The 12,662-nt window shown below is 54.8% G+C and overlaps 2 protein-coding genes across 2 annotated transcripts; both read left to right on the top strand.

Moving 5' to 3' along the window:
- Positions 1-4,233: 4,233 nt before the first annotated feature.
- LOC306954109 (C-type natriuretic peptide 2-like) lies at positions 4,234-5,933 on the top strand (the record flags this gene model as incomplete). Its single annotated transcript, XM_079545167.1, has 2 exons — positions 4,234-4,332; positions 5,661-5,933. The coding sequence occupies 2 exons, from the start codon at positions 4,234-4,236 to the stop codon at positions 5,931-5,933; spliced, it is 372 nt and encodes a 123-aa protein (XP_079401293.1).
- A 1,882-nt stretch (positions 5,934-7,815) lies between these two features.
- On the top strand, positions 7,816-11,710 carry GAPDH (glyceraldehyde-3-phosphate dehydrogenase). The gene is made up of 12 exons (XM_079534863.1): positions 7,816-7,824; positions 8,190-8,230; positions 8,853-8,952; positions 9,234-9,340; positions 9,425-9,515; positions 9,690-9,805; positions 9,907-9,988; positions 10,154-10,305; positions 10,443-10,521; positions 10,742-10,825; positions 10,960-11,057; positions 11,407-11,710. The coding sequence occupies exons 2-12, from the start codon at positions 8,208-8,210 to the stop codon at positions 11,474-11,476; spliced, it is 1,002 nt and encodes a 333-aa protein (XP_079390989.1). The 5' UTR covers positions 7,816-7,824; positions 8,190-8,207; the 3' UTR covers positions 11,477-11,710.
- Positions 11,711-12,662: the final 952 nt, after the last annotated feature.

Here is a 12,662-nt window from a genome sequence, read left to right as displayed (position 1 = left end):
AATTACATGAACTATGAGGGTCAGAAAGCTACAGCATTACTGTCCTACTCTCCTACCTTCACTTATATTCAGTAAAGTCTACAAGCAACAGGAAAGCAGCTACAGTATTAACGGTAAATGACAACAGTCATGCATAGTGTACATGACTGCTCCACCACAACCCACTCACAGAAACAGCACCTATGGGCTCCCAAGCTCAGGGCACTGCAAGCTTGTACAATAAATGCATGCATGAGAACGAGATAATATGTTGATTATATTGCAGTGAGGGAGACCACTAGCATGATGGTCAGTGCAATCTGTGTTCCCCAAGGGGCTTCCATAGCTGGCTCCATGTTCCTACCCATGGTCCTAATTGAAATGACATGAACATTGGTCATTCCTTGGAGCCTGCAGCAGCCCCCAGCCTTCTGCATTGCCAAGGGGTACCCACAGAGTACTTCATCCAGTTCATAGTCCTCCCACCCTCTGTCCGGCTCCTTTCCATTTGCTTGTAAAAGACTGATTGCAATTCAGCAGGAGACTATTTTTCTAATGGTCTTGCAAGCTCTGGAATCAGTGTCCCAGCATCAGAAGGAAAAGGGTTTTTACAGAGGCAGCTTGTTAGCACCAGAGAGGAAAGGACAATAACCTATTTCAGGCTGCAAAAACTGGGGCGATCAGGGACTCATCGCCTGCCAGAGCCTTTTTACTTCTCAGTCGTTGCCAGGACATGACAGAGTAACTATTCAGTTCTACTGCACTCTCAGCAAAGATCTGGATTGCAGAGTTGGGCCATGCCTGCAAATTTATCCAGGTTTTGTAGGACTTGCAAAATTTTCCAAATTTTCTACAGTTTCATAAGTTTCTTGCATGGTGTAGAACCAGTCAGCTGGGAGTTCCGTCCCTGCAGAGCTCGGTGTGCATGCAGCTGGGCTACCGTTTAGAGCAGCTGCAAGCATTTCTGGCATTCCTGCATCATGGGGGCTACCATGTTAAAGACCAGTGTTCTGCTACGTTTTCTATCAGAAACAAAGCATTGTCGTTTATTGTTTTTTCTTTTCTTACCTTTGACTCAGGAAAGGGTCGATTGAACTGTTGCATTCAGTGTGAAATGAGTCTGCCCATGGCAGTCTTAATAGCAGTATGAAAGCTGTAGCAGACTGCCTTAGCTGCTTTGAGATGGTAAGATGTGAATAAGAAGTACAGAACCAATATCCTCAGAGATTGAAATGTGGGATGAATACATGTGCACTTCCCAGTTTCTCCCTCCCCTTTTTCCCACCCCTCTGAAACTTTCACATCTCCTCACTGCAAAGCTCTGGCACGTGGAGGGGCTGTGTGTGTATCAGGTGCACCACGCCAGTACTCTGAATGCCCACATAAGCAGCACATCCTGATTCTCTACCAGTCACCTGTGGTTTAAAAGGTTGGTGTGGAAATTCCCTCTGTACTCAACCCTGGTGAGGCTGCACCTCATCTATTGTGTTCAGTTCTGGGCCCCTCACTGCAAGAAAGACATCGAGGCCCTGGAGTGTGTCCAGAGAAGGTCAGTAAAGCTGGTGAGGGATCCAGAGCACAAGTCTTATGGGGAATGGCTAAGGGAACTGGGAATGTTCCATCCGGAGAAGAGAAGGCTCTCTACAGCTACCTGAAGGGAGGTTGTGGTGAGTTGGGGGCTGGCCTTTTCTCCCATGTAACTAGTAATAGGACTAGAGGGAATGGCCTCAAGTTGCACCAGGGGAGATTCACATTGGACATTAGGAAATGCTTCTTCTCTCAGTGAGTGGTCAGGTGCTGGAACGAGCTGCCACCCCTGAGGGGCACTACCGTCTCTGTAAGTGTACAAGAAACATTTAGATGTTGTACTGAAGGCCATAGTTTAGTGGGAAATACTGATGATAGATGGACAGTTGGATTGGATGATCTTTGCTGAACGGTGTGGTAGACACATTGGAACAAAGGGAAGCCATCCAGAGGGTCCTGGGCAGGCTGGAAAATTGGGCCCATGAAAACTTAATGAGGTTCAGTAAGGCCAAGTGCAGGGTGCTGCAGTTGGGTCGGGGCAATCCCAGGTATTTATACAAACTGGAGGAAGATCTCCTTGAGAGCAGCCTGGCGGAGAAGGACTTGGGGGTCCTGGAAGACGAGAAGCTGGACATGAGCCAGCAGTGTGTGACTGCAGCCCGGGAGGCCAGCTGTGTTCTGGGCTGCATTACAAGAGGAATGGCCAGCAGGACAGGAAGGTGATTGTCTCCCCATCTGCAGATGTGAGGCCCCATCTGCAGTAGTGTGTCCAGGCCTGGAGCCCCCAGTACAGGAAGGACGTGGAGAAGAGAAAGCTTAGGGGAGACCTCACTGTGGCCTTCCAGTACTTGAAGGGAGTGTATGAACAGGAAGGGGAGCGGCTGCTAACAAGTGATAGGACAAGGGGGAATGGTTTTAAACCGAGACAGACGGAGGTTTAGGTTAGATATTAGGAGGAAGTTCTTCACACAGAGTCTAGTCACACACTGGAACAGGTTGCCCAAGGAGGTTGTGGAAGCCCCATCCCTGGAGGCATTCAAGGCCAGGCTGGATGTGGCTCTGGGCAGCCTGGTCTGCTGGTTGGTGACCCTGCACATAGCAGGGGGGTTGAAACTAGATGATCATTATGGTCCTTTTCAACACAGGCCATTCTGTGATTCTACAAGTCTGTGATCTTAGAAGTCTTTTCCAACCTTGATTCTAGGGTACTATGATAATCTTGTTCCCCATGAAATGTCTCCCCATTAGCCAGGGGCCTGGGTAGTACCATCCACGGGTCACAGATATCAAGGGGTGCATATTTGGATGTGACCCCACACCTTGTCTTACCTGGGCAAAATCTCACCTGCTTCCAACCTCAGTGCTCCAGATGCAAATTCTACACTCAGATTTCACAGGATTGGTGTAAAATGGCTCATTATGCTTTCTGTTTTGTTGGGCTGAGAAGAAGGGAACCACAGGTCTGTATATCAAGTGGAAAATGCCTGTGAAGGACAGAAAGGAAGACAGGGCAAGTAGCTGAACTGTGACTTTTGTTATCACTGCAAAAGACTCATTTTCCTCTTCTAAAAAAAAATTAAAATTAAAATTAAAAAAAGCCCAAGTAAATAGGATAAATAGTAGACAGCAGAACACTGTCAACTTTCATCTCAATTGCTGCATTCAGTGATACTGAAGAAAGGGAATTTCAAGGTTTTATTACACCTCCCCTGCACACCCAACTGCTCCTGAAACGGGGTACAGTCTCCCCTTTCTTTCCCTCAGCAAACTTTCCTGATTAGTTTCTGTCTTCACATCCAGGCTGACTTCTGCGCTCTGGTTTCAAACAGTGACCTCATTGCGTTGTTCAGCTGGTGAGAAACTACAGTAAAATGGGAGAGGTAAACAAAGGGGGGGAGCTAATAGCCTGAAGATTTAAGAGGCAGGAGTCTGTTCCTCACCATCCTACTCCCATTGTGCACCTGAGGTTGAGAAAGTGCAAGTTCAGCCTCGACAAGTGCTTTTCTGTGCTGGTTCCTCTGGAAACTCAGCCTAGCCCCACAGATGGTGCACACTGAGCTATGACTCAGGACAACCAGTATGCAAGCTGTGTGCCCACATGTGCTTAGATCCATGCTCCTATCACTGCCACAGATCCCAGAGTTAACACAAAAATCCGTACATCTACTGCAGCAAGAGCTCCATGTCCCCTGGCCAACCAGCTCATCAAAACATAGGTGTTAAAAAACAGAGCCTATACTGTCACAGTACCAGATTTGTGACAGCTCACTGCAGTCAGCACTGAGACTATCACCAGCTGAGCTGCAGCTCATGCTCACTGTGGTTAGAGCAATAACATTAACAGCACTCTGCCCAAGAGAATGTCAGTGTCACTGCATACTGCAGTCTCCAATACCGTTTCTGAATGTGTCTTGAAGTCTCATACTGATCCTGACAGACACCTCCAGGCCCCAGCCAGCAGCAGCTTGGCTTACATTTGTCTTCCCAGACACTCAGCAAACACTTTTGTGTCTTTTTTCTTTAGAGGAAGGGGTCTCACTGAGCTCACCCTGAAATATATCACCACAGACAAAAGGGCTGAAAGGTTAAGGAGCTCCAGGGGGGCATGCAGCAGAGCTGGGGGGCAGGCGCCTGCCAGAACCAACACTATAAAGGCAAAGAGGGGACGGCGCTCACAGAGGCTACAGATCCTGTCTCACCTCCCATAAGCCCCCGAATAAAGAGAAGATGCTGGGGCTCCCAGCGTGGCCCTGCTCGCTTTTCCTCCTCCTAGTTCTGCTCTCTGCCAGCGTACAAGCGATGTCCTCATCAGGACAAAGGCTCCAGGTAGGAGGGACTGGGATGGAGCTGAAGGAAGCTTTGGGAGGGGCAGGGGCAATTTGGGGAGGTTGTGTTTGAACATGGCGTGAGTGGTAACCCAACATCCCAGCTCCCAAGGGCTGCTCCCTCCCTTTCAGTCCAACAGCCTCAGCTCTAGGCTGACTGTGTCTTTACAAGCCAGCTCCTTGGGGAGTTGCCAACATTTCAAGGCAGGGGTCAGGCAGCAGCCTTTTAGTGAGTGCTCCTGGCTGTGGGTCTCTTCAGAGGCTTCTGGCTGCAAGGAGAACAGTCCTATCTTATTGAGTCCTGTGGCAATAGCCACCTAAAGTTACAGTCCTGTCCTCTGCAGGGCGAAGGGCTTCTTTGTTTTGTTAAATCTTTGTTAAATCTTTTAACTTCATCAATTGCAGAAACAATATTTATGGCTTTTAAATCAACCCAGCTTCCTTGTCCTCAAGCCCTAACCCAAGCCCCAGCACTGCCTACACATCAGCTGCTCTGTCCAAAAAGAAAGCTACAGGGAAGCAGCTAGGATGCAAAGTAGAAACGCAGGACTGATTCTGCTATGACTCACCATGGAGACACTTTCACTCCTCTCTGAAGATGCCTGTGTCTGCTTCTATTAACTCACTGCTGGAGAGGACAGAGCTAAATTGTATACAGGCATCCTCAGCCATAGCAAGCATCCATGTGATGCACAGGCGTGGAATAGCCACTGCAGGCTGCTGCCATGGGCAGCAGTAGTGTGCCCCTAGGGTACCTGCTGAGCCATCTCCCTGCCGCTGGAGGATGCTGGCAGTGACGGAGCCATGTAATTAAATTAGAGCATGCCTGCCTGCACAGAAAGTATGGAGACTTCCCAGCAGATGGGGAGCCTCCCTTCCTTAGGCCCATTATGATACTTGACTGCTTTATGGTAACGGTTCCTCTGTGAGATTGCCCTCTGGAAAAAAAGAAACGTGGCGAAACACTCTGAGCGCACAGCAGAACTCAGCTTCACCAGGAACAAGGGCTGATGCCTCCATTATTTTCCAAGTGTGGAGAGAACTATCTGATAGCAGCAAGGCAAGGAACAGAGGCAGTAATACCCACAGCATTCCTTCCTGTTCTTTGGGCAGCAAAATCAGCTAAGGCTGGGTAGCTGCAGGCCCAGCCTTCCTTCAGTGTCCTTGGTCTGGATGCAAGGTCACAGGCACGGGGCCTTCTGCACAGGCACCATTTTATGTCTTGCCCAAGTCTGAGGGAAGGAGAGGGAGAGTGGGACAGTGGGCTGGGGTACGGGAGCATGGGCAATCCACCCTCACCCATCTCCTCCATTTATCCCAATGTCTCAGGTGCTCCTTTCCCATCTGCTGCCCTCGGACTCCAAATCCATGCCGGCCGAGGAGGACATGAAAGAGGGGTCCAGCTCTGAGCCACAGCTGCTCTCCCCCCCACTGCCGCTCCTCCTGTCCGGGGCCCGAGCTGCGCATCCCCTGCTCTGGCGCAAGGCCCTCGCCAGTCGCAAGAGAGCTCTCTCTGGAGACTGGGCCTGGAAGGCCGTGCCCCGGGGCTGCTTTGGGCTGAAAATGGACCGCATTGGGGCCTTCAGCGGGTTGGGCTGTTAGCCTGGAGAGACTGGAGGTGAGGGGGCCAGCAGCAAGGGCCCGGTAAAGCGGGCAGGCACCAGGGCACAGATGGCAGGGAGCACCCGGAGCGAGGGCGGCAGGAGGCCGGCCCGGGCGGCTCACCGGCCTTGCTCGTTCGCAGGCAGAGACCAGGCGTGTGGAGAGCCGGCCCGGGACGAGACCCAGCTCGGGACAGGACGGGATGGAGCAGGCAGCAGCGGGAGCCCCGAGGGCAGGGCGGGGAGCCGCGCCGCGGATTCGCGAATTAAACCGAGCCGTGTGAACCTCCGTGTCGGAGCTCGCGCCAGAGGCGCCCGCAGCGCTAAAGGGCTGCTGGGGCGCGCGACCCTCACCGCACCCGCCGGGAGATGGCGGCAAAGTCCACGGCACGGCGCGGCCCCCACGCGCGGGGCCATTTTGGGTGCCGCCGCCATTCCGGGTGGGCCGGGCGGCACGCGCGTGCAGGGCCCGGCGTTGCGGAGGAGGAGCCGGGGAGGATGGGCGGCCGACACATCGATCGCGGCCTCGGGGCCGCCGCGTTGTCTCGTTCTGTCACGCTCTGCCCCTCGGCCGCTGCCGTGTTTGCCGAGCAAACAGAGGGCCTCCGCGCGCCCTGCCAGCCCTGACCCCGCGACGTGCGGGGGCTCCCCCAGCCCCGGGATCGCACCCCCCGGCCGCCCGACGGGGCCGCACCGCCGCCTCCCCTGGCCTTTAAGAAAAGGTCGTAACCTCAGGCTGGGGCTAAACTTAGCCATTGCCCCTCGGTGCACCGGGAATAGCAGCTATACAAGGAGAGTTGGGTTACGGGAGCTGCGTGACCCCTCGCTCGGACCCCCCCCCCGGTATCCTCCGTCCCCGCCCTTGGAGCCGGAGTGGAAACGGGAGCCCGCCTCACCCTTCCACGTTCCCCTCCCGCACCTTCCTCCCGCCGGGCACCCGGCTCCAGGTACCCGCTCCATCCCACGGGATGGAGGCTTTCAAACCAGGACGGCTCCATCCCGCGGCCCCTCGGTTTGGGTCGCACGAGCCCCGCTGCCCCGCGGCGGATAGCACCAAGCCGGGCGGCCCAGCAGTAGCACGCGCAGACCGCTCCTTCCCCACACACCAGGCCCGGATGCCAGGCGCAGGCGTGCCGAGGCGGGAGCGGCACGACAGCAGCTCGAGGCGACGGGAGGATATCCGCCGTCACGTCCCAAGAGCAGCGGGATGCTGCGGTTTCTCATTAGCATGGTCCTCACACTGCGCCGCACGGCCTGTTGGGCCGGGCGGGGAGCCTCAGAGCGGGGCCGGCGGGCGGCCCTATCCCCCCGGTATCACGGCGCGGGGGATGGCTGTGGGACCCAGCGCACCCCAGCAGCTCGGGGTGCGCAGCCAACACGTGCGAGGGCTGAGGAAGGGGAGCGAGCAGGCCGCAGCCTCGCAAGGCGCTCTGTTGCTCCCACGGCCACGCACCGCTCTGTGGGTATCCGCAGTGGCGCAGCCTGCACCGCCGTAGCGCATCGCGTGCTGCAGCCGCATCGCCCCAGCCTCACCCGGGGACACCACGGCCCCACGTGGGGCTTCGTCTCGCACGCAACTCCGCACCCCCCGGCCCCGGGGCACCCCTCGCCGCCCCCACCCCGCACAGGCACCGTTGTACGGCATCAACCCCCCCCTCCCCAAGCCCACCCTCGGCCCAACGGCCGCCCTTTGTTGCGAGGGGGGAGGGGTAGAGGGGGGGCCGCCTCGCCCGCACCGTGCGCGCACGTAGCCCCGGCCCGGCCCCCGCGCTGCCATTCGATGCCGGCCCGGCGGGGCGGGGCTCGGGGAGCTGCCTCCGTGTCTATAAAGGGCGGCGGCGCGGCACTGCGCCACCTTCTCACTGCGCGCTGGGGCCGTTGACGTGCAGCAGGTAACGAGCGGAGGGGGCATGGGGGAGGAGAAGTCCCCCACCCTCATCTCACCCACCCGTCTGTCTGCCTGCACCCCCCCCTCCCCCCCCGTAGGGTTGGGGCTGTAGGACCAGGGGGAGGGGGTCTCTGCGCAGGGCCGCGTGGTGCCCGGGGCACAAAGGCGGGGGCGGGCGGCACAAGATGGAGGCGGTGGGGGTGGGGGAGAGGGGGAGAACTGCGGGGAAGAGAGCTCGATGGGGATGAAGGAAGGGATGGCGGGTTGGGGGGCGGTTCCCAGCGCTCCGCGGTGCGCGGTGGGAGGACGTTACCGGGCTGGCGGTCTGCGTGCGGCACCGCACGTCTCACCGTTGGTCTATCCCCGCAGGAACACTATAAAGGCGAGATGGTGAAAGTCGGAGTCAACGGGTGAGTGCGGAGCCGAGCCGGGAGGCGCCGGGTGGGGCGGGGTCGCGGAGATGTACGTGCCCGTGGGGGGGGAAGGCAAGGTCGCCTGAAGGGCGGGGGGGGCATCCCGATGGTGTTGCACCGAGACCCCCCTCAGCACCGACCCGGGAGTAACGGCCCCGCGTGGCGGTGCTGAGTCACTTCCCCGCAGAGTCGGGGTGAGTCACCCCGGAAGCGCCGGCGCCTCCCGCGTGCCCCATCGGAGGGTCTCCCGGCCCCATCGGGGCTCCCTCGCGCCCCATCGGTGGGCCGGGGCCAGCCGGTAACCGAGGAAAGGTCGTCTGGTGGATCGTGTGTCGGCGGGTGCCCCGGGAATGTGACCTTCTCCCACCCCACCGAGGAGTAACCAGATCCCCGGAGCCTCTAGTAAATTTAGCGCCTGACCTTTGTGGTGTGGGTGCCCTGGCCGGGGGTTGCTCTTAATCTTTAACCACGGCTCCTCGGCCTTTGGCCGCTGCTCTTGGACTCCCTCTGGGCAGTGATTCACAGATGCTCTGGGGGAAAGCAGTGAATAGGCTCAGCCATGTCCAGCTGGGCGTGTTCCTCACTGCTTCTCCTCACCCACCTCTCTGTTTCTCCCCAGATTTGGCCGTATTGGCCGCCTGGTCACCAGGGCTGCCATCCTCTCTGGCAAAGTCCAAGTGGTGGCCATCAATGATCCCTTCATCGATCTGAACTACATGGTGAGTTGTCTTGCAGTGCCCCCTCTGGGCACCACGTGCATCTTGTCTAGAATGGTTCAGCGGAGCCAGAGGCTCACCCAGCTCTGCTCCCCTTGGAAACCTGGCATAGGCTTGCAGGAAGGTTAAGAAGCAGGAACGAGGCATAGTGGTGCAGACCTTGGAGACTGGTTAGAGCAAAATACAGACCAGCAGTTAGACAAGGTCACTGAGAAGGTGGAGAGTTGAGATTGTGATGGGAGCATTGCATCTAGAATGCCTGATCTTTCCTCTCTCCCTGCTAGGTTTACATGTTCAAATATGATTCTACACATGGACACTTCAAGGGCACTGTTAAGGCTGAGAATGGGAAACTTGTGATTAATGGGCATGCCATCACTATCTTCCAGGAGTGAGTAGCTTTCTCCTCTTGCTGTTCCAGAGGATGAAAGTAAGTGCCCTCCGGAGTAACTGTCACGGTCTTGTCCCTCCTTAGGCGTGACCCCAGCAACATCAAGTGGGCAGATGCAGGTGCTGAGTATGTTGTGGAGTCCACTGGTGTCTTCACCACCATGGAGAAGGCTGGGGTAAGTAGGCCACTGTGGCCCATGGGAAAAGGGTTGCTGGTGCTTATTTTTGTGGGGCACATCTTTATCTGCAGAGATCTTCAAGATGGGAAAGAGATAATGTGGTCTGCGGATTGCATTGCTTAACTGTTGGAGCATTCTGGGTTATTTAATCTTTTTTTTTTTTTCTTCCAGGCTCATCTGAAGGGTGGCGCTAAGCGCGTTATCATCTCAGCTCCCTCAGCTGATGCTCCCATGTTTGTGATGGGTGTCAACCATGAGAAATATGACAAGTCCCTGAAAATTGTCAGGTAAGGAAGAAGAATGCTCCTTGGCCTGGAATTTTCACCAGGTCTTATTGCATGTATATACATGCGTTGTATGTGGCTGATTTGCCTTCTTTCTTCCCCAGCAATGCCTCGTGCACCACCAACTGCTTGGCACCCTTGGCCAAGGTCATCCATGACAACTTTGGCATTGTGGAGGGTCTTATGGTAGGTCTGGAGCTTGATGCTCAGGAAGATGCTCTGCCCCCAGGTCCCTCATGTGAAGAAAAGCATCCATATGCAGTGCTTCCATTTGGCTTGGGAGGATGGGGGTGCTGTGGATGCTTTCTCTGGAGAAAATGACTGATGTCTTACTTTGCTCTCTTTCCCCAGACCACTGTCCATGCCATCACAGCCACACAGAAGACGGTGGATGGCCCCTCTGGGAAGTTGTGGAGGGATGGCAGAGGTGCTGCCCAGAACATCATCCCAGCATCCACTGGAGCTGCTAAGGCTGTGGGGAAAGTCATCCCTGAGCTCAATGGGTGAGCATTGTCTGTCTTTCTGTGTCAGAAGGAGGTAGGAGCCAGTGCTGGCTCCTGGCTGGCTCAAACATTTTTGTAGTAGAACAGTGCTGGTAGAGGGATGCTTATGCTGTTCCTTGCTGACATTTTTTTTCTAGGAAGCTTACTGGAATGGCTTTCCGTGTGCCAACCCCCAACGTCTCTGTTGTTGACCTGACCTGCCGTCTGGAGAAACCAGTAAGTGTTGTGGGAAAGGCTTAAAACTCTTCAGGCTTGCCTTTTAAATTCTTCATACCTGGAATTTTGTCCTTCTACATCCCTTTGTTTAATAGAAAAATTGTTTTTGCTGAAAGTAGCATCTGATATGTGTGGCTTAGTTACGCGGTTCCCTGTGTCCAGGCTGTAGCTGACACTTTGAGATGGGATTTGACCATCTTACCTTCTGCCTTTTTTTCAGGCCAAATATGATGACATCAAGAGGGTAGTAAAGGCTGCTGCTGATGGGCCCCTCAAGGGCATCCTAGCATACACAGAGGACCAGGTAAGTAGTTTCTATGTAGGTGTTACTTGCCTCACTTTTCTGATGGTGGCAGCCTTGCTGGGATGATGATTTGTGATTCAGGCTGCTACCATCTATTGGGTGGAAGAGTGCTTGAAAGTGCCTCTCTGTTCCAGGTTGTCTCCTGTGACTTCAATGGTGACAGCCATTCCTCCACCTTTGATGCTGGTGCTGGCATTGCACTGAATGACCATTTCGTCAAGCTTGTTTCCTGGTATGCACAGCCTCAGGATGTGGGGGGGACTGGGAGGTAGATAGAGACTGGCAGTTCTGGAGCAGTTCTGTGCTGTTCCATTTCATCAGCACCATCTGACAGTGCATGGAAACACAGTTCCCTGCTGAGTTCAGGTGGCTCTAGCATGTGACAGTCTCTAGTGAGATGTATCTGAAATGGCTGCTGCTGCTTTCCTGTAATGGAGGGCAGATGAGATGCTGCCTACTTTGTAAGGAGTGGATGGGAAGCCTTCCATTCAGTTGTATGGGCTGGGGCTGGAAGAGTAGTGACATGAAAAGGGATGCGAGGAACGGGTCAGTGCTGACAGCACTTCTGTTTCCCTTCTCAGGTATGACAATGAGTTTGGATACAGCAACCGTGTTGTGGACTTGATGGTCCACATGGCATCCAAGGAGTGAGCCACACAGCCACACAGCCCCCCCTGCTGCCTAGGGAAGCAGGACCCTTTGTTGGAGCCCCTTGCTCTTCACCACCGCTCAGTTCTGCATCCTGCAGTGAGAGGCCAGTTCTGTTCCCTTCTGTCTCCCCCACTCCTCCAATTTCTTCCTCAGCCTGGGGGAGGTGGGAGAGGCTGATAGAAACTGATCTGTTTGTGTACCACCTTACATCAATAAAAGTGTTCACCATCTGAAGTGCTTTGTTCGTATGTCATTGGAAAGCAAAAAGAAATTCATCAAATGCTTTAAGATGGCCCAGCTAGCCTGTAATTGCTGGGCCAGCAACTCCAGCCAGTGCTCTGCAGTGTTTCATGCTTGGTGGCTCTACTGACAGCATGTTGAAGCTGTGAGACCTGGCATCAGGTGCTGGTGTTTGGACAACTCTGGTTGTGCAGAAGCATGGAGCTGTCCTGGCACCTATGATTGATAAAAACAGAAGGTGCCCAGCTCCACTGATTGCAAAGCTGCTGTGCATGGAGCTCTGGTATGCCTGCTGGCAAGGGAGGGACTCCTACCCTTGAGCCAAAAGGTGTGGAGGGCTGTGACTGTGAGACTGCTGTGTGATGGAATGGAAAGCAGCAGTTCTTCATCCACCTTCCAGCTCTGGATTTTCCTGTCTGATGGGTGTGTGCAGAATAAAGTGCTGAGGAGTGATTTTTGCGTTTTAACTGGGCAAAATGGCACAAAACTCAGGATTTTTTTTTTTTTTTAATTTCCCCTTCCTTATTAGGGATGCTACAAAGAGAACTATTCAATTACGCAGCTGACAATAAATCACCCTGGAAGAAATGGCTGCCTCAGGCCTTGTGTTCTGTGGGGGCTAGAATTAAGCATGGTCCTGACTGCAGAAGGAGTAGCAGCTGTAGTCAGGCTCCTGAGCAGCAAATCTCTGCAAGGATCAGCCCTCTGCCAGGAGCTGCAAGCACTGCCATGCTGCAGGCCTGGAGCCTACCCTGGCTGATGAGTGGTAAGGGTAGATAAGCAGTTCACTACCACCAAAACCGTTGGGCTCTTCCTTTTTTTTCATCACTACTGAGGCTGAGAGCTGCATCAGAGATGCAGCATTGCTCTCTGCAGGAGGCAGGTTGCAGCTGCTTTCACAGTCTGACCTGGGGCAAGGACTGAGGCTGAAGGCTCTCCCATGGCT

This window comes from Tetrao urogallus (genome assembly GCF_951394365.1).
Source record: "Tetrao urogallus genome assembly, chromosome: 1".
Taxonomy (NCBI): domain Eukaryota; kingdom Metazoa; phylum Chordata; class Aves; order Galliformes; family Phasianidae; genus Tetrao; species Tetrao urogallus.
The sequence above is the reverse complement of the archived record's forward strand: the minus strand, read 5'-3'. Positions and strand labels throughout refer to the sequence as shown.

Bases quoted from the DNA above. Each gene is read 5' to 3' on its own strand.
- GAPDH (XM_079534863.1), top strand. From the start codon at position 8,208: ATGGTGAAAGTCGGAGTCAACGG. The intron at 10,826-10,959 runs GTAAGTAGTTTC...TCTCTGTTCCAG, and splicing joins TAGCATACACAGAGGACCAG to GTTGTCTCCTGTGACTTCAA. The intron at 11,058-11,406 runs GTATGCACAGCC...TTCCCTTCTCAG, and splicing joins TTCGTCAAGCTTGTTTCCTG to GTATGACAATGAGTTTGGAT.